This window comes from Muntiacus reevesi, chromosome 1 (genome assembly GCF_963930625.1).
Source record: "Muntiacus reevesi chromosome 1, mMunRee1.1, whole genome shotgun sequence".
NCBI classification, from domain to species: Eukaryota; Metazoa; Chordata; class Mammalia; order Artiodactyla; family Cervidae; genus Muntiacus; species Muntiacus reevesi.
Genome location: NC_089249.1, coordinates 230,540,425 through 230,568,170, shown reverse-complemented (window position 1 = coordinate 230,568,170; position 27,746 = coordinate 230,540,425). Strand labels below are relative to the sequence as shown.

The 27,746-nt window shown below is 52.3% G+C and overlaps 1 protein-coding gene across 3 annotated transcripts; it reads left to right on the top strand.

Annotated features, from left to right (window-relative positions):
- Positions 1-1,517: 1,517 nt before the first annotated feature.
- Positions 1,518-27,746, top strand: ARAP3 (ArfGAP with RhoGAP domain, ankyrin repeat and PH domain 3). Of its 3 annotated transcripts, none has more exons than XM_065918781.1 (33): positions 1,518-1,595; positions 3,245-3,794; positions 3,906-3,967; positions 4,059-4,170; positions 7,613-7,813; positions 7,950-8,019; positions 8,288-8,408; positions 8,500-8,684; positions 8,777-8,883; positions 9,144-9,343; positions 9,436-9,521; positions 9,678-9,860; positions 9,998-10,133; positions 10,771-10,887; positions 11,336-11,483; positions 11,588-11,690; positions 13,645-13,864; positions 14,613-14,676; positions 14,922-15,085; positions 19,729-19,941; positions 20,200-20,305; positions 21,453-21,600; positions 21,916-21,984; positions 22,617-22,691; positions 22,790-22,904; positions 24,651-24,779; positions 24,874-25,007; positions 25,244-25,326; positions 25,423-25,458; positions 25,564-25,627; positions 25,726-25,863; positions 26,049-26,087; positions 26,579-27,746. In XM_065918781.1, the coding sequence occupies exons 2-33, from the start codon at positions 3,262-3,264 to the stop codon at positions 27,062-27,064; spliced, it is 4,647 nt and encodes a 1,548-aa protein (XP_065774853.1). In that variant the 5' UTR covers positions 1,518-1,595; positions 3,245-3,261; the 3' UTR covers positions 27,065-27,746. The 3 variants fall into 3 exon arrangements, with proteins under 3 accessions (XP_065774853.1, XP_065774854.1, XP_065774852.1); XM_065918782.1 differs by lacking the exon at positions 1,518-1,595 and adding an exon at positions 1,931-2,025; XM_065918780.1 differs by lacking the exon at positions 1,518-1,595 and adding an exon at positions 1,987-2,025 and having other exon boundaries at positions 3,277-3,794.

Here is a 27,746-nt window from a genome sequence, read left to right as displayed (position 1 = left end):
AGACTGGACCTGTCTTAGGATCTCCACTGAACTGGGTCACTGGCTGGGAGCCTCCCAGGGGGATGCTGGCCTTAGAGTGGAGGCCGATAGATTTCAGAGAGAACCAGCCAAAACCCTTGGTCAATTTTCACTCCTTATAGTTGGAGTTCTATGAAGAACCTTCTCCTGGCCCCCCAGTTACCCATCCAGTACAAAGGCATTCAGAAAACTCTCCTTATTTGTAAAATTGAGGTGGTAAAATTCCCTAGCTTAAGGGTTGTGGTGAGAATGAATCAAAATTTGCAAAGCAGTGTTTGCACAGGGCCTGGGGCCTAGTCAGTGCTCAATAATTGGTAGCCATTATTATGGCCATTTTAAGTGTTATTATCATTCTCCTTCTCAGCTAGAATGGCTCCAGGATGCTGGAAATGGCTGCCCAGTTCCAAGCTGGGGCAACTGGGAGAGGAGGGGGCACTTCCCCACATTCCCTTCACCTTCCCTGGGGGGCAGGGGTCTTCCCCTAGCTACTGACAGACAGTTCCTGTGTCTGCTGACTCACAGCCAACTTCCTCTCATACAAACAGGAAAGCAAAGCCGGCCAGCGGGTGTCCCCCCTCCCCCCCCAACACCACGCACAGCTAAAGGCCAGCCCAGCTCTGAGGGGGAAGTGCCTCAGGCCCTGGGGGACAGGCTCCAAGGTTGGGGCTCCAGGCAAGATCCTGAGAAGGGAGAGGAGCAGGTTATGCTCAGGCCTTCTTCTCACCACCCCCCTCCAAATTGCAACAGGGAGGTGGGAAGAAGGGGTTTCACCCCAGGATGAAAAGCCTGCTTGCTGGGTAACCGTGCTGACAGGGCACCACGCTTATCTTCACAAAGGGCCGCCGCAGAGCCTGGTCTGGGAGTAAGGACGTTGCCTTGCTGCCCTTCATCCCTGGGAGGAGTCCTACACTGGGCGCTTGGAGAGGGAGAAGCAGCTGAGGGCTCCTCTGCTGGGCCTCAGCCTCTCTCCCCCAAGTCAGACCGCGGGGCTTCTGAAGGTTCGCCGTTTTGGAAGGCTGTGAATATCCGTGACTTGTGGATGTCAGCTTCTGTTCCCTGTTAACTGGGTACCAGAGTCCGGCCACCCTGCTGGGCGTGGGAGAGGTGCCCTGAGGACTTAGGGTCCTATGCCTTCCCTCCCCTTTTGATCCGACGGACGGGGAGGGAACGGCGGCGGGGATGCAGAGCTGTCCCTCGCAGCACTCTCCTTCTCTCTCTGGTTCTACCCGTGTCCCCAGTTCCGTCTAGTCTCTGCCTCTTTGTCCCGCTCTTTAAGGCTGACTTGGCCTCCAACCTGTTCCGGTCCCCCCCCACCCCCCTCCTTTCTGGGCCCCTAAAGGGGCTGAGCTGGTTAGGCCGCGAGATAAGCACAGCGGTTGGGTAAGGAGCCCAGACCTTTTGAAGACCGCCGCTTGCACAAGGAGTGGCCGGGGCCCCCGCGGAGGGAACCGACGAGCGGGACGGGGCGGGGCTCCGTCGGGGGAGGGCTGAGGGGAGGCGGGGCCGGAGCGGCGACCCGGAGCCTCGGACGGCGCGGCGGGTGGGTACCGGGGAGCGGACGGCGGCCGCGTAGTGAGGTGAGGACCCCGCGCCCCCCGGCTCCTGCCTCCCAGACTCCTCCCCATCACCTCGAGGGCCTCTGTGGGATCCCTGGCCCCACTCCGCGCCCGCGGCCCTCCCCTCTCCTCCTCCCCGCCGCGATCAGCCCCTCCCTCCGGTTGCCGGCCTCGGCCCCCTCCCTCCTTGCCCCCTCCCTCGTCGCCGCCGCAGCTGCCCTGCGCTGCCCGGCCCGCCCCCCGCCCTGCCCCCCACCCGCCGCACTCCTGCCCCGCTCACCTCCTAGTTCTCAGTCCCGTGCCCTCGAGTCGGGCCTGAGTCACCGGGAAACTGGACTCTGAGTCAGGACGGGAGGTGCAGCACCCGGGCCCTAGCTTGGGGAGGGGGCTCCGTCCGCCGCAGAGAGGCGGAGAGAGGCCAGAACTGATGCTGGGGCGAGAGGCAGTCCTGGTAAGAAGGACCCCACAGGAGAGAAATTGGGAGAGAGAAGTACGGGCAGAGGCAGAGATAGAAACCTAAGAGTCAGAGTTGGCCAGAGACAGATAAAACTGAAGATCTAGTTGAAATGGAGACAGAGGCAAGGAGAGACTTAATGACAGCAAAACAAGGAAAGGAACGGAGATGGATTTAGACGTAGAGATGGCGATGAATGGGGTGGGGACAGGGACAGGGTAGACAGAAAACTCAGGGAGACAGGATCCAAGAGAGGTCTAGGTACTAACTAGATCAGGGTCCACCACGTCAGGGTGGTGGAATGGGACAGAACCTTAGAGACCTGAGTCCAAAGGCATGGACAGGGTGAAGGAAGGCTTGGAGAAAGCAGAGGTAGGGGGTTGTCATTTCACAGTGTGAGTTCCTGCAGGGTGGGTGTTCCAGTTTGTGCACACATATGGGAGAAGATGCTGCAGGTGGGTGCTGAGTGGAGACCCTGGTGTATCCCCGGTCCCTCATCTCTCTGGCCCAGTTAGTTCTTTGCCCCATCCTCACTCCCCAAGTGGCCTCTGCCCAGATGTTGGTACTGCCTAGAGCTCTCTGGACAGCCTGACCAAGGCAGGCAGGATGTGGGGGCGGCCAGAGCTGGAGGGACAGGAAGGAAGTCTGAGCAGAGACAATAGGTGGAAGGGGAGGAGGAACTGGGAACGACCAGGATTAGGATGGCCCGAGCCTGTACTCAGCTCTGGAACCAGTGGGAGTGGGAGGTGCATCTCCCCTCGCCTCCTCCCCACTCCTCTGTCACAGCTCTGTGCCACAGCAGCTTCATCCTGGGCCCCTCCTCCCCACCAGCCCCTGTCATCCCCACCCCTGCAGGGTTCTGGCATCTTGTCCCAGGCTTGCTGACTTGAGTGTATGCAGAGCTTTGACCCAGACACTGTGTGGGTGGGAGCTAAGGGGCCAACATTCTCACCAAGAAGCCAACTTGCCCGGAGCCTGAAGCAAGCCTCCTCCCCTCCCTGGCCTCAGTTTCCTCCTCTGCAAATGAAGGGGTGCTCCTACAATGGGGAGGCCCTTTCCAATGTTTGGGGTTGGCTCTGCCCCCGGATCACAGGCTTCTGGTCGTTTTTCTCTGGAGGAAGACAGGAGTCTGGTGGCCTCTGTCCAAGCCTCAGACGTTGGGACAGGGAGGGGGAATCTCAGCCTGAGCCCTCCCTTCACCCTACCCCTCCCCCAGCAATGGCCTGAGCCCCCATGGCTGCCCCTCAGGACCTGGACATCGCTGTGTGGCTGGCCTCGGTGCACCTGGAGCAGTATGCAGACGCGTTCCGGCAGCAGGGGCTGGCTACGGCGGGTGCGGCCCGTGGCCTGGGCCACGGGGAGCTGAGGCAGCTGGGCATCAACGCCACGGGGCACCGGAAGCGCATCCTGCGCCTGCTGCAGGCAGACCCTGCCGAGGGCCCCCCGGATCCCCAGCCCGAGAGTGCCATGGAGCCTTCGCCCAGCCCAGCACCCCCAGCCCAGCCCACCAAGCCTGTGCCTAAGCCCAGGACAGTATTTGGTGGACTCAGTGGCTCTGCCACCACCCAGAGGCCTGGGTTGAGTCCAGCCGTCTGGAGACCAGAGGCATCCAAGAGCCCAGAGCCCAGCCTGAGTCCGAAGTCCCCTACTGTCCCTCCGAGGTCGTCCTCCGAGCAGCCGTCGGCCTCAAATACTGTGGAGATGATGCCCAATGCCATCTACTTTGGCTTGGACTTAAGAGGCGGGGCCCAGACAGCTCAGGACATGTGAGTGGGGTCAGCTCCCTGGGGATCCAACGCTGGGGGCGGGGAGGAGCAGGGCGGGAGGACTTGTCCTTCCTTCTCGCTCCCTGAATGACCGCTAGACCTCTCTCGTAGGGCCCCAGACGGCTCTCAGACAGCTGCCCCCACCCCTGCCCTCAGGCCCACAACGGGCACAGGTAGGTTAGCTATCATGGGTTGGGGGAAAGGTTGCCCTTCAGGACTCTCACCTGACCTCTTCCCTGTCTCCCCCGTTTCTCCACCTGGCAGTGCACATCATGGACCCTGGTTGCCTGTACTATGGTGTCCAGCCTGTGGGGGTCCCAGGGGCCCCTGACAGAAGAGAAGGCAGAGGTGTCTGTCAGGAAAGGGCTGAACACAGGTGAGTGGTCCATAGAGGGATGATGGCAGGAAGAGGAGCAGGTTGAGCTGGTGGCAGCTGTGTTTCCCATTGGTCATCAAGTGTGTGTTGAGCGTCCACTGTGTGCCAACTGGGTTATTGAGATTCAGGATGAATATGACAGACAGACCCAGTCTCCCATTAGGCAGCCTGTGACTCAGTGGAGACAGATAGGAAATAAAACAGGTAGACAAAGAAATGGATATATGACTTAATATATGGAGAAGTGCCTTTCATTCTTTCATTTAATGATCTTTTTGAGCACCTATTGAATGTCAGATATTGTTGTAAATACTTGGGATAGATCAGAAATCCCTGCCCTTGTGGGAAATTAGTCAATTAACAATAGATGTAATAAATGAGTTATACCTATATTGAAAGGTAATAGTGAAAGTGAAAGTGCTAGTTGCTCAGTTGTGTCCGACTCTTTGCGACCCCATGGACTGTAGCCCGCCAGGTTCCTCAATCCATGGAATTCTCCAGGCAAGAATACTGGAGTGGGTTGCCATGCCCTCCTCCAGTAAAAGGTGGTAAGTGCCATGAAAAAAAATTGAACAGCGTAAGATGGCTGGAAGGGGTGAGGGAGGAAAGGACTGCAGTTTTTCATTAAGAGTTGCCAGAGTGTTAAGAAGATGATATTTGAGCTAAAACTTGAAAGAAGTGAGGGAGTTAGCCCTCTTCTAGGAGAAGAATGGTGCATGTGGGAAGAGTGGCCAGAATAGAGACTTTAAGAAGGCCGTGTAACCAGGGGATCCGGTAGCGATGACAAGGTCAGCAGGGCTGGGACAGAGAGGGCCAGGCTGGGAAGAGTTGGGGCAGACACTGTCAGAGAGGCAAAAGGAGCCATATTGGGACTTTCGCTTTTACTCTTAAGTGAAATGGGAAGCGAGCTATTGGAAGGGTTTTGACTTACTTTTTTTTTTTTTGACTTACATTTTAAGAATCCCTCTGGTTGCTGTGTTGGCAGTGATCTGTAGGGGCCAAAGCAGAAACAGAGAGACTAGTTTGGAGGTTCTTACCGTGATCTAGGTGAGAAATCTCAGGCTACTGCTATGAGAGTGGAAAGGGTGAGGAGTGGTTGGTTTGGGTTATATTTTGAAGACAAACTGTCCTAGTAAATTGAAGTGTGACAGAAAAAGAGGAGGCAAGAAAGACTTCAGGGGTTTCCGTCTGAGCCTGCACTGTCCGGTGTGGTAGCCAGTAACCACGTGTGACTGCTGAACGCTTGAAATGTGGCTAGTCTGGTGTGAGCTGTGCTGAAACTATAAAACAACCAAATTTCGAAGACAGTTTGACAGCGCTCTTCTGAGCAACTGAAAGTTCATGGAGTTGCTGTGGTCTGAAATGGGGAAGACTTTGCATAATGCAGGAATAAGGCAGATTCGGAGTTCAGGTTTTGATGTGTTGAACTTGAGGTGTGTAATATATGCCCAAGAAGAAGTGGCAAATAGGCCGTTGGATATACAAGTCTGGAGTTTGGGGGAGAGGTCTGAACAGGAGATCTAGGTTTGTGTGTTGTCAGCATTTAAATGGGTGTATGTAGCTGTAAGTGAGTGTAGGTAAAGCAGAGGACCAAGATAAGGTCCTGGCATACTCCAGGATCCAGAGATTGGGGATAAGAGGAAGAATCAGCAAAAAAGGCTGAAAAGAAACACTTAGTGAAGTAGAAGGAAAATCAGGAGAAGCTGATGCCACAGGAGCTAACTGAAGAAAAGATATAAGGAGGAGGAAGAGCTCAGGTGAGATGAATCCAATGCTACTGAGAGGTTGGGTAAGATGAGCACTGAGAATTGACCTCTGGAATTGGTGACACGGAGGTTACTCGGGACCTTGACAAGTACTGGGAGTGAAGGCTTGATCTGAGTGGGCTCAAGAGAGAACAAAGGAGAGGAACTGGAAATATGAAGACAACATTTTTGAGGAGTTTTTCTGCAAAGAAGAGCAGAGAGTTTGAGTGGTTATTGATAGTGTAAGTGGAGTCAAGAAAGGGGTTTTAATAGCATGGAATGCTGTGTATATTCGTAGGTGAATAGGGATGATCTGATAGAGAGGGAAAGCTAGTGGATACAGGAGAGAGAAAAGGGACAAAGTCTGGAGTGATGTCCTTGTGTAGGTGAGAGGACTGGAACCAAGTGCCCAGAGGACAGATCAGCTTTAGACAGGGGTATTTTTCATAGTACCAGGAGGAAAACGGTGTGTATGTGGAATGGGGCAGATGTGGCGCTGGGAGTCTGCGGGGATTATCCTCTGGTTGCTTCAGTTTCTCTATGAAGTAGGAAACAGGTAGGGTAGAGTGGAGGTTCTTAACCCGAGCTGCACTGCAGCCTGGGGAACTTTGAAAATGACAGACGCCTGGGCCTTGTTTCCAATGACTCAAATTTAAGTGTCTGGCATGGGGCTCACACAGGGCTTCCCCAGTAGCTCAGTGGTAAAGAATCCACCTGCCAGTGCAGGAGACTCAGGTTCAATCCCTGGGTCAGGAAGATCCCCTGCAGTAGGAAATGACAATCCAGACCAGTATTCTTGCCTGGAAAATCCCATGGACAGAGGAGGCTGGTGACTCTAGTCCATGAGGTCACAAGGAGGTGGACGTGACTGAGCACGCACGCATGCACTTGGGGTTCATATGCAGATATGTTTAAGTTTCCCAACTGATTTGTACAGCTGAGGTAAGGAACCACTGGAAAGTGACAGAATAATAGAGGACTTTCTGGGAAGGAATATCTGAAGGATAGAAAGAAGCAGTCTAAGGGAAGTGTGTTCCAGACAGAGGGAACAGTATGGCAAAGACTCTGAACTAGGGAAGAGAATGTGGCTGAACTGTAGTGAGCAAGGCGAAGGCGATGCAGGATGAGGTCGTCAGAGTTACCCTGGGTCTCTCTGTACACAGTCTTGGCATCCACTGGTAAGGAATTTTGATTTATCCTAAGTGTTGATGGGCAGTCATTGTAGAGGTTCCTGCAGGTGTGTGAAATGATCTTATTTGCATCCTTAGTGGGAGAATGACTGGTGGAAGGGCGAGAATGGAAGCAAGTGACTGGTTAGATGATTCCCTTCACCTCGGTGAGAGCTATTGGGAACTTGGTCCAGGGAGAGAAAGGCAAGAACTTTTTGGAGAAAGAACCAATTAGACTTATTGACGAGATAGGCAGCTGTGGCAGAAAGTCATCTGTGTAGTTATTCCTCAACTTTTCCACCATGTAATACTAATGGCAGAGGCAAAGGACTGACAATTTTTGAAATGAAAAGTCCTAGTGTGCCCTGGGAAGAAGACCCATGCTTGTGTTTTGGGTTCTCGGCCTCCCTGTTCCCCTGTTTAAAAAGCAGATCTGGTACCTGCTGGGCATTCCACTAGGTGCTGTGGGTGGGGCTGTCCAGGGAACTGGCTCTAAAGTGTGTCCCCCTCTGTCTTGGCCCCCACAAGGCTCAGCAGGCCGGATCTGGAGGCACGTGAGGATGCTGGTTATGCCAGCCTTGAGCTGCCCGGGGACTCCACCCTCTCCCTGCCCACCCTGGACACAGAGATCAACGATGACCTCATTTCACCCTATGCCAGCTTCTCCTCCACGGCAGACCGCCCCACGCCCCTGCTCAGTGGCTGGCTAGACAAGCTCTCCCCTCAGGGGTGGGGCTGCTGGGAAGGGGAGCGGGGCACGGGAGGCTGGCTGGTGCTGGAGGTCGGGTCTCAAGTGCTCCCAGATCTTAGGACCCCTGGGGTGCAGCCTCCACCAGTTACTGATCTCAACCTCTCCCATCCCCAGAAACTACGTCTTTCAGAGGCGCTTTGTGCAGTTCAACGGGAGGAGTCTGATGTACTTTGGCAGTGATAAGGTAGGTCTGGGAGGTGCTTCATGGGGCCTGGGGAAAGGGAGAGGGAGAGCTGAGAGAGGCTCAGGATTGGAAGGCCAATTGCCCTGTGATGGGGAGGCAGGCACCACGTGACTGATGTCAGGGGTCAAAAGGAGCATGGTTAGCAGCTGTACCCCACTGCTTGCGGAATGAGTGCTGAATCTCATTAAATATTGGTGCTGGCCCCGGGGGTCAGCGCACATGGCTGGGTTCCTGTCCCCATGGGCCAATGGGCTGTCTGTCCCTCCAGGACCCCTTCCCCAAGGGCGTGATCCCTCTGACAGCCATTGAGATGACCCGCAGCAGCAAGGACAACAAGTTCCAGGTCATCACCGGCCAGAGGGTGTTCGTGTTCCGCACAGAGAGTGAGGGTGAGGGCCAGGGCCCCCTGGGTTCAGAGCAGGGCTGGGGAGGCCAGGTGAGCTCACAGCCCACTTTACCTGCTTGCCCGTCCCCCGCCAGCTCAGCGGGACATGTGGTGCTCCACGCTGCAGTCCTGCCTAAAGGAGCAACGCCTCCTGGGCCACCCCAGGCCCCCGCAGCCACCTCGACCCCTCCGCACGGGCATGCTGGAGCTGCGTGGGCATAAGGCCAAGGTGTTTGCTGCATTGAGCCCCGGAGAGCTGGCCCTGTACAAGAGTGAGCAGGTGAGGAGGGCAGGGCCGGGGCCGAGGGGCCTGACCTAGCCCACTCGGACCTCACTGTGCCTGCCCACCACCCCCCACCCTGACTCTGCCAGGCCTTCTCTCTGGGCATTGGGATCTGCTTCATTGAACTACAAGGCTGCAGTGTGCGGGAGACCAAGAGTCGCAGCTTCGACCTGCTCACACCACATCGCTGCTTCAGGTGGGGCCCAGACTGGCAGGAGGCAAGGCCGGGGGAGAGACATTGGGGGGGGAACACTGGGGTGCAGAGGCTCCAAGGCCTTCTCCTTAGGATGTCAGTGGGTGTGTCCCGACAGGAGTCCAGTGAACAGGGTCAAGGATGTCAGGAGGGGCTGGGCTGGCCCACATATGGCTGTGGTGACTGCTGCAGGAATGCCCCGGGTGGTGGGGCGGGTAGTGGGGTGGGTGTCCAGGCCCACGGACTGGCTGTCCACCCCTCAGCTTCACAGCCGAGTCTGGGGGGGCTCGGCAGAGCTGGGCGGCCGCTCTGCAGGAAGCAGTAACCGAGACCCTGTCTGACTACGAGGTGGCTGAGAAGATCTGGTCCAATCGGGCAAACCGGCACTGCGCGGACTGTGGCGCCTCCCGCCCAGACTGGGCCGCGGTCAACCTGGGAGTGGTCATCTGCAAGCAGTGCGCAGGTGAGGGCCGGGGCCTTTGGCTGAAATGGGGAGGGGGTTGGGGGCTTGGGGCAGGAGGACTCAGGGTGCCCATGCCCTTCACACCCTAACAGGTCAGCACCGGGCCCTGGGTTCTGGGATCTCCAAGGTGCAGAGCCTGAAGCTGGACACAAGTGTGTGGAGTAATGAGATAGTGCAGGTGAGAAGTCTGCAGAGGGAAAAAGTGTGTCTCGGAGTGTGGGCTGGGGTGGAAGGAGCATGTGTGAAAAGGCCTTGGGTCCAGCTTGGGGACAGGATTGGAATGCCTGGGGATACAAGTTTCTGTCACTTGCCTCTGCCCTCTGTGACCTTGCAGTTGTTCATTGTCCTGGGAAACGATCGTGCCAACCGCTTCTGGGCAGGGTCACTCCCCCCTGGTGAGGGGCTGCACCCAGATACCCCCCCTGGCCCTCGGGGAGAGTTCATCTCTCGGAAGTACCGGCTCGGTCTCTTCCGGAAGCCCCACCCTCAGTATCCAGATCATAGCCAGCTTCTCCAGGTAGGAGGGAAGGTTGGGGCTAATGGGTCTCTGAGTTGACATGCCTAAGCTTGGAGTGGGGGCTTGGAGACAGGAGGACTGTCCCCAGGACTCCCAGGTTGTGTTCTGGGGTTGACAGAGGCCTTTTCTCCCTGTAGGCACTGTGCGCAGCTGTGGCAGGACCCAACCTGCTGAAGAACATGACCCAGCTCCTCTGTGTCGAGGCTTTTGAGGGAGAGGAGCCCTGGACCCCCTCAGCCCTCGATGGCAGCTTCCCTAGTCTCCTGCCCCCAGGTAATCCCCACAAGGCTTCCTCTCTCTCCCTGCAAGAATTCTCTGCCCTGACCTGTGCCTTGGTTCTTCTGGCGGGGGCCCCCAATTACCTCTCAGCTAGGCCATCACAATGGCCCAACTTGGGCAGTTTCCCAACCCTCCAAGTCCTCTAGACCCTATTTCTTGATATTTGAAATGACCACTAATGACCACTGTCTGGAGTGAATCTGGATGCTTGAGGTGTTAGTGCTGGCCTATCCCTGTCAGGGTCAACCCATAGGTCAGGTCTCACCTGCCTAAGGGAAGTCTGATCATAGAAATGGTCATCTTATACAGGCTGGGATCGAGTAGTCATGCCACAGGGGCCAAGACACTTACAGGAGGGCCCCTGCTCTGAGCCTTCCACCCAGAGCTTACTTGTTATTCGCTGGCTGGTGGGGACAGGCAGTGGGCAAGGGCTGGCTTAGAAGCCTCATCACTGCCTGCCACCTTCTTCTCTGATCTGGATGGTGAGGCGTCCAGCACCACTGGGCTCTACTGGGCCATGCTGCCGATGGAATTGGGTCCCACTGTCTTCCTCGATTCAAGCACTTCCCCAAGGGGGTCAGGCCGTTCCATCGCGCTGGCCTGACGTGACCATGTCTCCTTTCCCTTGCAGACCCCTCCCCTGGCGTGTACAATGAGGTGGTGGTGCCTGCCACATATAGCAGCTTCCTGTACTGTGGTCCCATCAGCAACAAAGCTGGACCCCCACCTCCTCGCAGGGGCCGAGATGGTGAGAGGGGAGCCAAGGGACTGGAGGGGGATGGGCAGAAGCCAGGACGGTTGGGAGTGTTCCCTAGAGGGACAAGGAGGAGAGGACTGGGATAGGACATGCCCTGAAGTGGACAAGGGTGCTGGGATCACGGGGACCATGGCAGGGGTGGGGAGGGGCAGCATCGGGTGATGGTTGAGAGGCTGTGCTTTGAAGTCACACCGCAGGGGGTCAAATCTCAGCTCTGCTGCTTTCTCCCCATGTGACTCGGGCACGTACTTCAACTGTGAGCCTCAGTTTCCCCATCTGTAAAACAGGAGTGAATGTAAAACTCCCCTCATAGAGTTGTGACGACTACAGGAGATCATACATAGGTAGAGGGCTTGGCACAGAATAATATCTGGCAAATGGGAATTCTGACAGTGGGGACAGAGGTCTGCTGCCTGCTGACCACCACTTTCCCTCTTAGCTCCCCCCCGACTGTGGTGTGTCCTGGGTGCGGCTCTGGAAATGTTTGTGTCGGAAAGCAGCCCTGAACCCCTCCACCTCATCCAGCCCCAGGATGTTGTATGTTTGGGTGTGAACCCCCCACCCACTGACCCAGGTGACCTCGACAGGTAACACCCACCCTGTTTCCTGAACTTCCCTTTTCCCCTCCTGATCCTGAGCCTGCCAGCCCCCTCACTCACCCCGTCCCTCCTCCCGGACCTCATCTCTCCAGGTTCCCCTTCTCCTTCGAGCTCATCCTCACCGGGGGTAGAATTCAGCATTTTGGCACAGATGGAGCTGACAGTCTGGAGGCCTGGACCAGTGCCCTGGGCAAGGTGACACAGCTGAGACCCCTCCCATACAGCTCGAGGGTTCCCTGTATCCACCCTGCCCCCATCCTGTCCCCTCCTATTCCTGCAGCCACTCCCACCCCTGCCACTAACAGCTGAGGTTGACTGAGCACTTACTCTGTGCCAGGTCCTGTGTTAAACGCTGCCCACTCAATATCTCATTTAATTTTCACAACAACACTTAGAGGTAAGGATTTTCAATATTTCACACCTTGAGAACTCAGAGGTTACGAAGCCACTCAGTCAAGGTCACAGAGCTAGAAGGCAGCAGCACACACAGGATGGAAGTCAGGCCTCTGTGTGCAAAGCTCACAGGCCAGACTGCACTGTGCTGGGCTCTTCCCACAGAGAGGCTGCCATCTGACTCCCACCCCCTCCCCCAGGCTCAGATCTCCAAGTCCACAGCAAAGCTGCCTTCATCTGACCCAGCTTCTCTATCCCCAGGCAAACCACTCTCTCTCCATCCTGCACCCCGCCCCTGGCATTAAAAGTTCAGGCCCTGGAATCAGATATCCTGGGATTTGAGTCCTCCGACTCCCACGTGTGAGCTCTTCCATATGGGTAGAGTGGGTGTCAAAGATCTACCCCCTAGGGTTGAGGATTAAGTGACACGTGAGGCCCACACTGCCTGGCAAGCCGCAATCTGTGGGTGTTGAAGTAGTAATGGCGATGACAGTGATAATCGCTCCCATCCTTAAACAGCTTTCCCCCAAGCCCTGCTCCACCTTCAGCTCATCACCCTGGCATGCCACCTCCCTGTCCCACCACAACTTAGAAAGTTACAAGCTCTGGCAGCCTGCAGCTCCTCCCTAACCCCTTCTGGCTGCCCTCCTCTGCCTTGCTTTTCTGAGCGACTCCCCTGCAGGTGGCCAGCGACTTGCCCTGGGTAAGGTTCAAGGGCCGTCCTCTGGCCTCACCAGGTCGCATCTGACACTACTCTGTAGGAAACGCTCCCCTGCTCTGGCTTCTGACCCCACTCAGAACTCCTCACACCAATAAGCTGTCTCCATATCCTCTAAGGGCTCTGATATGGTCCTCCAAGTCTCCTCTTATTACCTCTTGTTGTTTATTTGCTAAGTCGTGCTTGACTTTTTTGAGAACCCATGGACTGTAGCCTGCCAGGCTCCTCTGTCCATTTCCCAGGCAAGAATACTGGAGTGAGTTGCCATTTATTCCTCCAGGGGATCTTCCCTACCCAGGGATCAAACTCATGTCTCTTACACTGGCAGGCGGGTTCTTTACCACTGAGCCACCATATTCTCTTACGGCCCATGACAGGTTAAGTATAGAGCTTGAGAGTCACTATTTAGAATCTTTCATAGCAATGTGACAGAATAATTTTATGTGTGGAGTCTAATTTTTAAAAATTGGAGGCTTATATTTTATATGTCATTCTTTTTTCATTTCACTTTTCTAGTAATTCATTTTGTTGTTTTTTAATCAAAGTGTTGGTTAGTGACAGATTGGTAAAAAAATTTTAAATTCCCTGTTCCTTCAGCACAAGTAGCTTGAGAAGCACTGCTTTGAATTACACCTCGAATAGTCGAATAGTCCTTTCTCCGTGAAGCCTCTGCCTGTCCCCCTGGGGGTGGGACTTCCCGGGGCCTCATGACTCTTCGGTCACAGCATGCAGCTACCCAGTCTGTCTTTCCCTACATCCCAATTAAGGGGATAACACTGCCTGCCGCACAGGGGTCTTCTCTGTGTTGGCTGGAGCAAATTGAATTGAACTGCGTTTCTTTCTTGTTTTTCTCCATCCATCTCCTGTCTCCTGCACCGTCTTTCCTTTACTCTCTCCCCATCCCTTTAACCCCCCTCTTTCCTTGGCTTTCTCTCCATGTCCTCCTCTGCCTCCCCTTATCCCTCTCACTCTTACTTCTCTCCCCACCCCCTGTCTGTTTCCCTATCCTCCTCTTTCCCATTGTCCTCCTCCTCACAGTGGTTCTCCCCACTGAGCTGTCACCAGCTGTTGGGCCCTGGGCTGCTGCGGCTGGGTCGCCTGTGGCTGCGGTCCCCCTCCCATGCCGCCCTGGCCCCTGGCCTCTGGATGTCTGGGTTTGGACTTCTTCGTGGAGACCATCTCTTCCTGTGCCCAGCGTCAGGCCCTGGCCCCCCAGCCCCTGAGGACATGGTGCATCTGCGCCGGCTACAAGAGATCAGTGAGCAGGGCTGGGGAGAGGGAGGAAGGGTGGCTGTGAGGGGTGGGGGTAGTGGACCTTCATGTATTTGGGGTCCCTATGGGAGATAGCAGGAATAGTGGATTCAGGCAGAAGCTCTACAGTCAAATTGCCCAGATTTAGACCCCCCCCCACATCTCCATCACTTGCTGGCTCTGTGACCTTAGACAAGTTACTTAACTTCTCTGTGCTTCAGTTGCCTCATCTTCACAATAGGTACAATAATAGGGTTGTAATGAGTTTCATATAAGGCAGTGCATGTAAAACACTTATCACAGAACCTGGCAGGAGGCATCTTACAGGTATTCAATAAATGTTATATGTTATATAGGTTATTGTTATTATCATTCTTTGGAGTCGCTTGCTGGTTGGGGACTGGGAGAAGGGGCTGGGAATTCTCATTTCCTCCTAAAAGAGGAACAGTGTAGGATAGTGTTTTAAAGATCTGGAGACAAGAAACTTGAGTTCAAGCTCAGCTTTGCCATAACAAGTAATCTGAGCCATGTCACTTAACCTCCCTGAGTTTAGGTGAAATGGGTGTCCCTCATTGCTGGCGGGTTCTTTACCGTCTGAACCCAAAATGGGGATAATAGTATGTAACTCATAAGGTTTAAGGCAGTATTGTTTGTAAACCTCCTAGCATGGGACCTACATACCTTAAATACTTAATGAATATTAATCACTATGATGAAGATGACACTGATGATAATGTTCCTGGTTCTCCTCCCAGGTGTGGTCTCAGCAGCTGACACCCCAGACAAGAAAGAGCATTTGGTTTTGGTGGAGACAGGAAGGTAAGTCTTGCCCCTGTCCTTGACTCTGGGCTGCCCTTCCTAGAGCACAGCTCACACCTTCCACCCAGGCCTGCTGGACCACTGCCCACTTCCTCAAAGTCACTTCCCTAGTCATGGGCCCTGTCTGGGTTGGGTGTTGCTGCCCCCTGCTGGTGTCTCTGGGAAGTCTGATCCTTGTGCTCCTGGGCCTCTTAGCCTGAGGACTCCCCTGGAGCTGGCTCTGACTCAGATCTCTCGGGTCTCAGGACACTGTATCTGCAGGCAGAGGGCCGGCTAGACTTCTCAGCATGGAACGCGGCCATTGGGGGGGCAGCCAGCGGGGGAGGCACAGGGCTGCAGGAGCAGCAGATGAGCCGGGGTGACATCCCCATCATCGTGGATGCCTGCATCAGTTTTGTCACTCAGCATGGTGAGTGGGTACTGGCTGACACTGAGCTAGTGAGGGATGGGGAACATGGGCACTGCAGGTCAGATGGGATTGAGGAGGGAGATGTGTGCATGTGACTTGCCTTCAAAAACTTTGCCTCCAGAGACTGCAATCTGACAGTGACAAGCTGCTCTGCCTTTCTGAATCTCAGTTCCCTCATCTTTAAAGTGGGCCAGGACTTTCTTGCTGGTTAAATGGTTAGGAGTCAAGGCTCCCAATGCAGGGGGCACAGGTTCAACACCTGGTCAGAAAACAAAGATCCCGCATGCCACTAGCATCCCACATGCCACACCGTACAGCTGAAAACTTTAATAATAATAAAATAGATTTTAAAAAATAAAATGGGGCTATTGGACTTCCCTGGCAGTTCCAGTGGTTAAGACTCCACGTTCGCAATGCAGGGGGCACAGGTTCGATCCCTGGTCGAGGAAGATCCCACAAGCCACATGGTGTGGCCAAAAAATAAAAAGAAAAAAAATGGGGGTCCTCACAGTCTCATGTTCCAGGATAGTGGTAATAGTGAGAAAGCACATGTGAAGCATTCAGGACTTATAGGTGGTTAAGTGAGAAATAGATTTAAGGGACTAGATCTTATATACAGAGTGCCTGATGAACTATGGATGGAGGTTTGTGACACTGTATAGGAGACAGGGATCAAGATCATCCCCAAGAAAAAGAAATGCAAAAAGGCAAAATGACTGTCTGAGGAGGCCTTACAAATAGGTGTGAAAAGAAGAGAAGTGAAAAGCAAAGGAGAAAAGGAAAGATATACCCATTTGAATGCAGAGTTCCAAAGAATAGCAAGTAGAGATAAGAAAGTCTTCCTCAGTGATCAGTGCAAAGAAATAGAGGGAAAAAAATAGAATTTTCATGCAAAGATGAGCTCAATAAAGGACAGAAATTGTATGGACCTAACAGAAGCAGAAGATATTAAGAAGAGGTGGCAAGAATACACAGAAGAACTGTACAAAAAAGATCTTCATGACCCAGATAATCACGATGGTGTGATCACTCACCTAGAGCCAGATATCCTGAAATGCGAAGTCAAATGGGCCTTAGGAAGCATCACTATGAACAAAGCTAGTGGAGGTGATGGAATTCCAGTTGAGCTATTTCAAATCCTAAAAGATGATGCTGTGAAAGTGCTGCACTCAATATGCCAGCAAATTTGGAAAATTCAGCAGTGGCCACAGGACTGGAAAAGGTCAGTTTTCATTCCAATTCCAAAGAAAGGCAATGCCAAAGAATGCTCAAACTACCGCACAATTCTACACATCTCACACACTAGTAAAGTAATGCTCGAAATTCTCCAAGTCAGGCTTCAACAAACGTGAACCATGAACTTCCAGATGTTCAAGCTGGTTTTAGAAAAGGCAGAGGAATCAGAGATCAAATTGCCAACATCCGCTAGATCATTGAAAAAGCAAGAGAGTTCCAGAAAAACATCTATTTCTGCCTTATTGACTATGCTAAAGCCTTTGACTGTGTGGATCACAATAAACTGTGGAAAATTCTGAAAGAGATGGGAATACCAGACCACCTGACCTGTCTCTTGAGAAATCTATATGCAGGTCAGGAAGCAACAGTCAGAACTGGACATGGAACAACAGACTGGTTCCAAATAGGAAAAGGAGTACGTCAAGGCTGTATATTATCACCCTGTGTATTTAACTTATATGCAGAGTACATCATGAGAAACGCTGGGCTGGATGAAGCACAAGCTGGAATCAAGATTGCTGGGAGAAATATCACTAACCTCAGATATGCAGATGACACCACCCTTATGGCAGAAAGTGAAAAAGAACTAAAGAGCCTCTTGATGAAAGTGGAAGAGGAGAGTAAAAAAGTTGGCTTAAAGCTCAACATTCAGAAAACTAAGATCATGGCATCTGGTCCCATCACTTCATGGCAAATACATGGGGAAACAGTGGAAACAGTGAGAGACTTTATTCTTTGGGTCTTCAAAATCACTGCAGATGGTGACTGCAGCCATGAAATTAAAAGACGCTTACTCCTTGGAAGGAAAGTTATGACTAACCTAGACAGCATGTTAAAAAGCAGACATTACTTTGCCAACAAAGGGTCATCTAGTCAAAGTCATGCTTTTTCCAGTAGTCATGTATGGATGTGAGAGTTGGACTATAAAGAAAGCTGAGCACTGAAGAATTGATGCTTTTGAATTGTGGTGGAGAAGGCTCTTGAGAGTCCTTTGGGCTGCAAGGAGATCCAACCAGTCCATCCTAAAGGAAATCGATCCTGAATATTCATTGGAAGGACTGATGCTGAAGCTGAAACTCCAATACTTTGGCTGCCTGATGTGAAGAACTGACTCATTGGAAAAGACCCTGATGCTGGGAAAGATTGAAGGTGGGAGGAGAAGGGGATGACAGAGGATGAGATGGTTGGATGGCATTACCGACTCAACGGACATGAGTTTGAGTAAGCTCCGGGAGTTGGTGATGGACAGGGAGGCCTTGCGTGCTGCAGTCCATGGGATCGCAGAGTCAGACACGACTGAGCGACTGAACTGAACTGAACTGAAGTGTTCCATAGCCGCTCTTATCAGGGCGTGGGCATGGAAGGAGGGGGGCCCTCAGATGTGACTGGAGATGCAGAGCTATGGAGAACAGAGAGAGCGCAGCTATTAGGCAAGAGCCAAGCTGAGTAGCAAAATCCTTGAGGGTCTGAGTAGAATTATTCTGTGTGGGAGGGCTTTCCAGCCATAAAGGATGAACTATGCAAGGAGTTCCCTGAATTCTTTGTGAGTTTTTGGCCTCTGCTTTTTTCTCTTTACCGAGTAAGGATCGAATTGATTCTTTTCCCCCAGCAAACCCTCTTTAGAAGGCTAGACTCTTGAGAAGAAAATTCTCAGAAAACTAAGGAGGACAGTAAAGGGGGAAAAGGCACATCCATGTGCCTACAAATAGTTGTGCTTCCTACACAGACAATGGATAGTCAGTGGTTAAAGACATCCTCCACGCCTTTGCAGTAGCCTCATGTACTGACTCCCCAAACTTACTAGACCCCATCCACTTCTCAGCCTCACACGTGTTCCTGGGAGGATTGAAGTCAGAGGCCCAGTGAAAAGCCCTGGAGAAAGTGTGGGTGTTCTTCCCTGCTGCTCCATAGATCTTGCACTGCCACTCTTCATTCAACAGATATTTATTGAGCTGCTCCCCTGTGCCAGCCACGGCAGGTGGGGCAGTGAACGAGGAAGGTTCTGTGAAGCTCAGAGACTGGTGGGAACTATGGGTAATAATTAAGAACACAAATACACTCAGTTCTCATGATTCATGGCAGTTATAAAGTCACTGAATCACTGGATCAATGAATGCTGAACTGTCGCCCCAGTGGAAATACAGGGTTAAGTTCCTGGGAAATTCTGGTCATATTTTCATCATGTAACTTTGTTTTATGTGTGCTTCTGTTTAAAGGCACTTATAATTTTTTTCAGTTTTCATCTTCTTTTCCTCTCTTTTTAAATTGAATTATAATTAATTCACAATGTTGTATTAGTTTCAGGTGTATGACAAAGTAATTCAGTTATATGTGTGTGTGTGTGTGTGTGTGTGTGTGTATAAATACATAATACCTATATTCTTTTTCAGATTCTTTTTCATTATAGGTTATTATAAGATACTGAGTGTAGGTCTGAGCTTTCATCTTTAAAATTTTTTTATTTTATTATGTTTTTAATTGAAGCATGGTTGATGTAAAATGTTTGATAAATTATAGGGGTACAACATACTGATTCACTATTTTTGAAGACTGTACTCCATTTATAGTTATTCTAAAATATTTGCCGTTTTCCCCGTTATACAATATATCCTTACAGTTTATTTTATACCTAATAGTATACTGCTCCTCCCCTATTCCCTCTTCATACTGGTCACCACTAGTTTGTTTTCTGCATCCATGAGTCTGCTTTAAAGACACTTTATTTACTATACAGCTGATTCGTTAACTTTGAACTTGCTGCCAGCAGTACTGTAACTCATGCCTGAACAAAGCTCATCTGACACACGTGTTTTCTCCACAAGGCCTTCTGGTATTTAGAACACTAGACAGCACTTCAACCCTAAACTGGGGACCATTTTACACAGTGAAATTCCCCCCCCAAAAGAAGTACAAGAATGCAAAAATATGTGGCTCTAAATATACCATTAGTATGACACTTGTTTACCGCTTGAAGCCTTAGCTGGGAAAATGTTCATCAGGCAACTGAAAATTTTCTCCATTTGCACATGTTCACAGGTGACTGCAGAGTGCCACAGGTATTGATTTGGGGGTTCCAAAATATTTTAGCAGGTAGATGAATTCATAAATTCAAAACCTGTGAAGAACCTGTCCTGAGTGTGATATGATTTCATAGAGTGCTATTTAAAGATCAAAGTGGTGAGGAGAGAAGGGAGCTGCAGTGTGATGGCATGGTTAGGGATGGGCCTTCTGAAGGCGAGGGCTGGAGTAGGGACCTGAGAAGCAAGACCAGAGAGGCTGATTTCTGTCTGACCCTCCTACCCCCAATCACCACGTATAGGAAGGCGGGGGGTGGGTCACAGATAGGGCACTGGGTGAGTGATAGCCGGTCTTGGGCAGTGGTGAGCTGAGATGCTGGCTGTTTGCAGGGCTCCGGCTGGAGGGCATATACCGGAAAGGGGGTGCCCGTGCCCGCAGCCTGAAGCTGCTGGCTGAGTTCCGGCGGGATGCCCGGTCTGTGAAGCTCCGACCAGGGGAGCACTTTGTGGAAGATGTCACCGACACGCTCAAACGCTTCTTTCGAGAGCTTGATGATCCTGTGACCTCTGCACGGTTGCTGCCTCGCTGGAGGGAGGCTGCTGGTAGGTACTCCTAAGAGCCTCACGGGCAACTGAGACCCGATCAGCAACTCCACACTCCCCCAGAATCACTGAGGCTCCCTTGTGGGATCGGGCAGCTCCTGCCCCAACACTCCTGGCGCAGTTGGCCAATCACCCAGGGACTCAGCCAGGGAAAGGTGGGAAGGGGCAGACACACATCCATCCTGGGTTTGTTTCTCTAAAAATCCCTCTGTTCTTCTTTCCCCGACCCTCTCCACCCCTTGCCCATCACATCCCCAGAGCTGCCCCAGAAGAACCAGCGCCTGGAGAAATACAAAGAAGTGATTGGTTGCCTGCCACGGGTCAACCGCCGCACACTGGCCACCCTCATTGGGCATCTCTATCGGTCAGTACAGCCAGACTCCTGCAGGCTTCCCCCTGACCCTTCGTCACCTCTGTCCAATCCCTCACTTACATTCACATATCCATCCCATAGACAATTGTTCAGTGAAGGTATAACAGCATAAAAGTTCACAGGATGGACTTTGGGGTCAGACAGACCTAGGCCTCAATCTGACTCCACTATTCTAGCACATGACTTTGGATAAATTATCTGTTTTCTTTGAGCCTCAGTTTCCTCATTTGTAACAGGAAGATGGTATAAGGTACAGCATCCACCTCATGGGCTTCCCTGATGGCTCAGTGGTAAAGAATCCTCCTGCCAATGCAGGAGACCAGGGTTCAATCCCTGGTCTGGGAAGGTTCCCTGTAGTAGGGCAGGGCAGCACACTCCAGTGTTCTTGCCTGGAAATCCCATGGACAGAGGAGCCTGGTGGGCTACAGTCCAGGGGGTCACAAAGAGTCGGACATGACTCAGCAACTAAATCATCACCACCACCATCCACTCCATAGGCTATATGAGATTTAAATGACGTACTCATTGTAAACTTCTTACTACAGCACCTGGCATATATGTGGTAAGCATTCAGAAATGGTGAACAACCAGCATTATTTTGTTTTATTTAATATTCTATGTCAGCAAAGGATTAGATGTTGGAGACACAAAGAGGAATAAGATGCAGGTCTACCTTTACCAGTCTATTGGGAGAGACAGATTTTTTAAATGATTCTAGGATGAGCCTCAGTTGTATGGTACTGATTACAGACTGGACAGTTATGGCCTCTGGGTCAAATCCAGCTCATTGCTTATTTTTGTAAATAAAGTTTTGTACATAAAATGTAAAGTCATACCCATTCTTCTATATATATCCCATGGTTCCTTTCACATGACCAGAGCAGAGTTGAGGGGTTGTGACTGATGGTACAGCATGAAACCCTAAAATATTTACTATCTATAAACTTACATAAAAAGTTTGCTGACCCCTATATATAAGCCTGGCTCTCCCCTAGACTGGGAGCTCCTTGAGGGCAGGGTTGTGTCTAACTCACTGCTATAGCCCAAGTGCTTAGCCCAGGCACATAGCAGGGACCCAATAATAAGTGTTTGCCGAATGATTGCTGTACCTACCCGTGACCCGCACACCCCTCCACAGGGTGCAGAAGTGTGCTTCTCTGAACCAGATGTGCACGCGAAACCTGGCCCTGCTGTTCGCGCCCAGCGTGTTCCAGACAGATGGGCGGGGGGAGCACGAGGTGCGAGTGCTGCAGGAGCTCATCGATGGCTACATCTCTGTCTTCGATGTAAGCTTTCCCGACCCCTGACCTACGGCCCCTCTCCTTGGACGCTGGGTCCTGCTCGTCCCAACAAACCCCTAACCTCGCCCTCTAAAGGCCCCCTGCACCAGGAACTCCGTCCCAGATCCCTGGGCCCTGTCTCCTGTAACCGCACTCCTAACATCCTTGCCCCTTAGCTCTCAGCTCTTCTGGCCTCTCCCCCTCTCCTCCAGGGGCTCTGGTCCTGCACATATCTCTGGGCTTACCCCCTTTCCTGGCAGCCTCCCGCTAACGCACACACACAGACACAGATACACACACAGCATTTTGGCTCTTCCACAGATCGACCCTGACCAGGTAGCCCAGATTGACTTGGAGGTCAGTCTTATCACCACCTGGAAGGATGTGCAGGTAACTTGTCCTGACCCTAGACTCCTGAGTGGGCCAGGAGGGGACATCGAGATAGGAAGGTGACCTTCAGCTTCTGGGCCACAGGAAACCCAAGGAGAGGAGCACCTTGGGGAGGGGTGGTTAGTTTAGGATTTGCTCCATTGATTCTACCCTGAGGGTTCTTCATTACAAACGGGTGGCAGGAACACTTCAGTTTCAGGTGTAGAGATCCAAAGAAGGGTTAGCTAAGTTAGACAAAGAGGTGAGAAGAATAATAAATGCTGTAGCTAGCATCTGGGGACAAAGTATATTTCAAGCACCTGTAATCTCACTTTAGTGCCACACAACTCTAGGAGGTTGGTGGTCCCATTTTTTTCAAAGGAACTGAGGTTTGAAGGGTCACTTATTCAAGGCTGTACTGTAGTGAGCAGCAGAGTTGAAACCCAGACTCCAACCTGTCTTCTCAAGCGCTACTTTACACAGTGCCACCATGCCTGGAGTTCCTTCTCTTTAAAGGGCCTGAGGGATGTTTGGGATGAGGGTTCAGAGGAGGCCTCTTTGGGGGAAGCACTCATGAGACAACCTAAGGGGTCCTCTGACCTTGATTCTTTGTACTGTCTATGTCTTCCTCATTTCTTTACTCCTCCCCTCAGCTGTCCCAGGCTGGAGACCTCATCATGGAGGTCTTCATAGAGCAGCAGCTCCCAGACAACTGTGTCACCCTGAAGGTGAGTCCTGAGGGGACAGGAGGGGAGATGAGAGGGTGGCAGGGAGCAGGGGCAGTGGCCTGACCTGCATGGGTCCTCTGCTTGTGCCCTGACCCCAGGTGTCCCCAACACTGACTGCTGAGGAGCTGACCAACCAAGTATTGGAGATTCGGGGGACAGCAGCTGGGACGGACTTGTGGGTGACATTTGAGATTCGAGAGCATGGGGAGCTTGGTGCGTATGCCAGCACATGTGCACGTGCGTTTGGGGTGAAAGTCACCAAGACTTCTGGGTTACCAGATGTGCAGCTGTCCTCTCGGTCTTTCTTTTTTCTTTTTCTTTTTGTATTTATTTACTTGTGTGGCTGTGCCATGTGTTAGTTGCATCAAGTGGGATTATTAGCTGTGGCATGTGGCATCTATTCCCTGACCAGGGATTGAACCCGGACCCCCTGCATCGGAAGTGCGGAGTCTCAGCCACTGGACCACCAGAGAAGTCCCTACTCACCCTTTCTCAATACTTTCTGTTCTCTTGTCTTTCGTGGGCCCCAAAGACCCTTGGTTTTTCACCTCGAAGGAGGCGTCTTTTTCTACTTTGCCCAGGCTTCAAATGCTGGAGGGACTTGGGGCTCAATCCTCGACCCTCTTCCTTTCTCTGTGTGTTTCCTTGGGTGAACTCATCCATTTTTACGGCTCTAAATGCCACTAATAAGCTGGCCCCAAATGTTTATGTGTGGTCCAGACCCCTCCTCTGAGCTCCAGACTCACATAGCCAGCTGCCCGCTTGATATCTCCACTTGTACATCTTCTAACATCTCATATTTTAAACGCCTAAGACCAGGACTTCCTGGCAGTCCAGTGGTTAAGACTCCACACTTCCGCTAGAGGGATGGAGGTTTGATCTCTGGTTGGGGAACCAGTGGTCCCACATGCCACATGTACAACCAAAAAAAAAGTGAATAAAAAATTCTAAGACCAAACTCAATTCCCAACCCCCTCCCTTGACACAAAGCCCAAACCATTTCCTAGTTTTCCTGACTCAGTCATTGAATCAGCATTCACCAGTTATCAAGGCCAGAGACTTGGGAGTCGTCTGGGACTCCTTCTGTTCCTTAATCTTCATACCTACCAGCTAACTAGTCCTCTTGAGTCTAAATGTATCTTTCTAAATATACCACTTCTCCATCTCCATTGCTACCACTTTAGTTGAAGTCACCATGATCTTTCTGCAACCCAACACTAACCACGAAAATGTAGAGCTCCATAAAGGGCCCAGCTGGCCAGTGTCCCTTCTTGCCTTCCAACAATCCATTTTCTACACGGCAGTCAATGAGCATGTTCAAGCATAAATCACATCATGCCATTCCCGTGGTTAAAACCTTCCAATGGCTTCCCATTGCACTTAAAATTCAAACCCTTTATTCTAGCCCACAAGACTGAATATCTGGCACTCACTTATTTTCATCTCAAATGACGTGTGTTCCTTGCTTCAGCCACGCTGGCTGTTAAGTTCCTCAAGCACATCTTTCCTAACTCAGGGCCTTTGGTGCTGCATTTTGTCGTCCCTGGAGTCTTCTTCCCCCATCTCTGCATGGCTTGTTCTTCCCAATCCTCCAGGCTCTGTGTCTCATCTTCAAATGCTTCCTCTGAAAGGCTTTGCCTGGTCACCCTATCTCAGTAGCTGCCCCGTTTCTCTCTCTCAGGTTTTTATTGTTTCCTTCAGAATAATGGTTTGTATTTACTTCGTTTACTTATCTGTTACTCTCTTCTGCCTTGCCAGGCTGTGGGCTTTGTGAAGGCAGGCCAGGTGTTTTAAACTCCCTACTGTATCCCCACGGCAGCCCCGTGCCTGGCACAGTCAGTGTTAAATTACATCTGTGGCTGGCTGGACAAATGAATGAGTGACTGGTGGGCGAAGAGGAGGGGGCGCCAGGCTGTGGATGGATATCTGGTTGACACCTACCCTCACCTTGCCTCGTAGAGCGGCCACTGCACCCCAAGGAAAGAGTCCTTGAGCAGGCCCTCCAATGGTGCCAGCTCCCAGAGCCCTGCTCAGCCTCCCTGCTCCTGAGAAAAGTTTCTCTGGCCCATGCTGGCTGCCTCTTCACAGGTGAGCCTCCTTCTTCAGCCCAGCACCAGCCCCCCTGCCTCCGGCCTCTCCCAGGGACCCTCCACCTAGCCCTGCCCTGCCCCTCTGTGCCCAGGTATCCGGCGTGAGAGCCCACGAGTGGGGCTGCTGCGGTGTCGGGAGGAGCCACCCCGCTTGCTGGGAAACCGCTTCCAGGAGAGGTTCTTTCTGCTGCGTGGCCGCTGCCTGCTGCTGCTCAAGGAGAAGAAGGTGGGCCCTGGGCGAGTGTGGAGGGAGACTGGATGGCTATGCGTGAGGAGCCCTGACTGCTCTATCCTGTCACTCCCCAGCCCATTTTTCCATCAATATGATTGCTTTCCTGGCCTTTTGACCTCTGTGACCCTTTGACTTCACACAACTCCAGTGCTTCCATGGTTTCTTGACCTCCTTAACCATGATCCTTCTCTCTCACCTTTCAACCTCACTGCCGGCTTTCATGTTGTCAGAGCTCTAAACCGGAGCGAGAGTGGCCTTTGGAAGATGCCAAGGTCTACCTGGGAATCCGCAAAAAGTTCAAGCCTCCCACCCCGTGAGTTTTTTCCCCCAGTCCAGCCTTCTAAAGCCTTCATGCCACCAACCCTCTGGCCTTTCTGACCACCTATCACTGGTCTCCTTTGCTTCTCAGGTGGGGCTTCACATTGATCCTGGAGAAGATGCACCTGTGAGTACCTCCCAGCTAGGCTCCCTGTCCTCCGGCCTTTCCTATCCTCCACCCCTCTAGTTGTGACCCCTTCTCTCCTGGTGATCCCACTCTGATCACCCCCAGCTACCTGTCCTGCACAGACGAGGACGAGATGTGGGACTGGACCACCAGCATCCTCAAAGCCCAGGTAAGGGGAAGGAGGGAGCTGAGAGCCAGGTCTGTGGGCCCAGCTCTACCTTCAGCACCTCCCATGCCCACCGGTGCCTCCCCTCGCCCTCTCTCCAGCACGATGACCAGCAGCCAGTGGTCTTACGACGCCATTCCTCCTCTGACCTCGCCCGTCAGAAGTTTGGCACCATGCCTTTGCTGCCCATCCGTGGGGATGACAGTGGGGCCACTCTCCTGTCTGCCAATCAGACCCTGGTGAGGTTCCCCTAGCCTGCCTAATGCCTCGGGGTCCCTGCCCATGTCCTGGCCACACTGCAGGAGGAAATGGCATGTCTGCCAGCCTGGTGCCCCCTCTGCCTTCTCTGTGCAGTTCCTGCTGCCAGGCCTCACTGTGTCTCTGTGTCTCTCCCTCCTTGCCTCCCCACCCTACCTGTGCCCAGCGGCGACTTCACAACCGGAGGACCCTGTCCATGTTCTTTGTGAGTACTGTGCCTGCTCCAGTTCTGTGCCTGTCAGCCCTGTGCTCTGTGCTGCTGGAGCCCATGTGCTCTCTATTTGTCTGATGCAGGCCATCCGTGAGTGTGTGTGCGGATGGACAGAGTGTTGCCACCTGAAGGAATGAGGAAAACAAGGGATGGTAGGATGCAGTGAAGAAAGGGGAAAGTGTCACAGGGTTTGAGAAGTAGAAGGAAGTGGTTAAGTGAATGCATTTTGGAGTCAGACAGACCTGGGTTCAAGCTCCAGCTCCACCATTTACTTACTGTGTGATCCTGGGGAACTTACTTAACTCCTCCGTACCTCAGCTCACTCACCTGAAGTGTATCCATCATACAGGGCTGTTTTTGACATCATACACGCAAAAGTATTTTTGCAGCATCTGGTCAAGAGGAAGAGCTCAATAAATATTAGTGATTAATAATCTGGGAACTCTAACTCTGTGCCTGCCTCTGGTTACCCCATTCTCATCCAGCCAATGAAGTCATCCCAGGGGTCTGTGGAGGAGCAGGAAGATCTGGAGGAGCCTGTGTATGAGGAGCCGGTGTATGAGGAAGTTGGGGCCTTCCCTGAGTTGACCGAGGATATCTCCACCTCCTTCTCTACCCTACGGGAGCGGACAGCCAAGCTGGAGACCCCCCTCCCCAGCCAGAGGTCCTTTGATCAATATCTTCTGTCCAAAGCAGGCCCCCAGGGCTGGGAGGAGAGGCCGCCTGAGCCCCCTCCGGGACCCCCTTCCAAAAGCAGCCCCCAGACACATGGGTCCCTGGAGGAGCAGCTACTCCAGGAGCTGAGCAGCCTCATCCTGAGGAAGGGAGAGACCACCGCAGGCCTGGGCAGCCCTTCTCAACCCTCCAGCCCCCAGCCCCCGAGCCCCAGTGGCCTTCCGACACAGACACCTGGCTTCCCCACCCAAACTCCCTGCACTTCAAGTCTACCCCCCAGCCAGCCCCTCACATGACTCTGGGACAGCGGTCTGAGGGGTAGGTAATCAAAGACCCAAGCTCTCCCCGTGGCAGACACTGCTGGGGCACGTCTGCCCTGGCTGGAAAGACTCTACAGAGTCCAGTCTGGTGCTGTGGAAGGAGCACAGGGCCAAGAGCTCCCGAGACAGCATCCGGCTCAGAAAAGAGGCAGGTCATGGCGCCGCTCTCAGCCTCCGCTGACTCACCTGTACCATGAAGTAACTGAAATAAGCAGAACAATGAATGTCAAACTGTTTCTCAGAACTGTAAGCCCCACATAGTTTCCCTCAAGAAGGGCAATTCCTGCTTTATGTATTTGATATGTAGGGATTCTGTGAGAGATTTGGGGTTTGAAAAGAATTGTTTTATGCATTAACAGTAAAAAGATTTGGAAGGCAAACTTTTTTTTTTTTTTTTTTTGGCCACACCACTCGGTATGCGGGATCTTAGTTCCCCGACCAGGGATCAAACTGGCATACCCCTGCAGTGGAAGCATGAAGTCTCAACCACTGGACTGCCAGGGAAGTCCCTGGAAGGCACAAATTTGAATGATCTCCAAGTTTATCCTACCCCACCTTCAACATTCAGAAACTACAGTGAAGCCCTAGAGTAGGAGGTTGATTAGGGTTGGGAGCTGGGGCAAAGAGAAGCCCAAAAGGATGGGTCACTGTTAATAAA

Excerpts from the sequence above, each read along its gene's own strand:
- ARAP3 (XM_065918780.1), top strand. The coding sequence starts at position 2,002 with ATGCTGGGGCGAGAGGCAGTCCTG. Across the intron at positions 3,968-4,058 it reads CAGGCCCACAACGGGCACAG|TGCACATCATGGACCCTGGT; the intron begins GTAGGTTAGCTA and ends TCCACCTGGCAG. Across the intron at positions 26,088-26,578 it reads GGACCCTGTCCATGTTCTTT|CCAATGAAGTCATCCCAGGG; the intron begins GTGAGTACTGTG and ends ATTCTCATCCAG.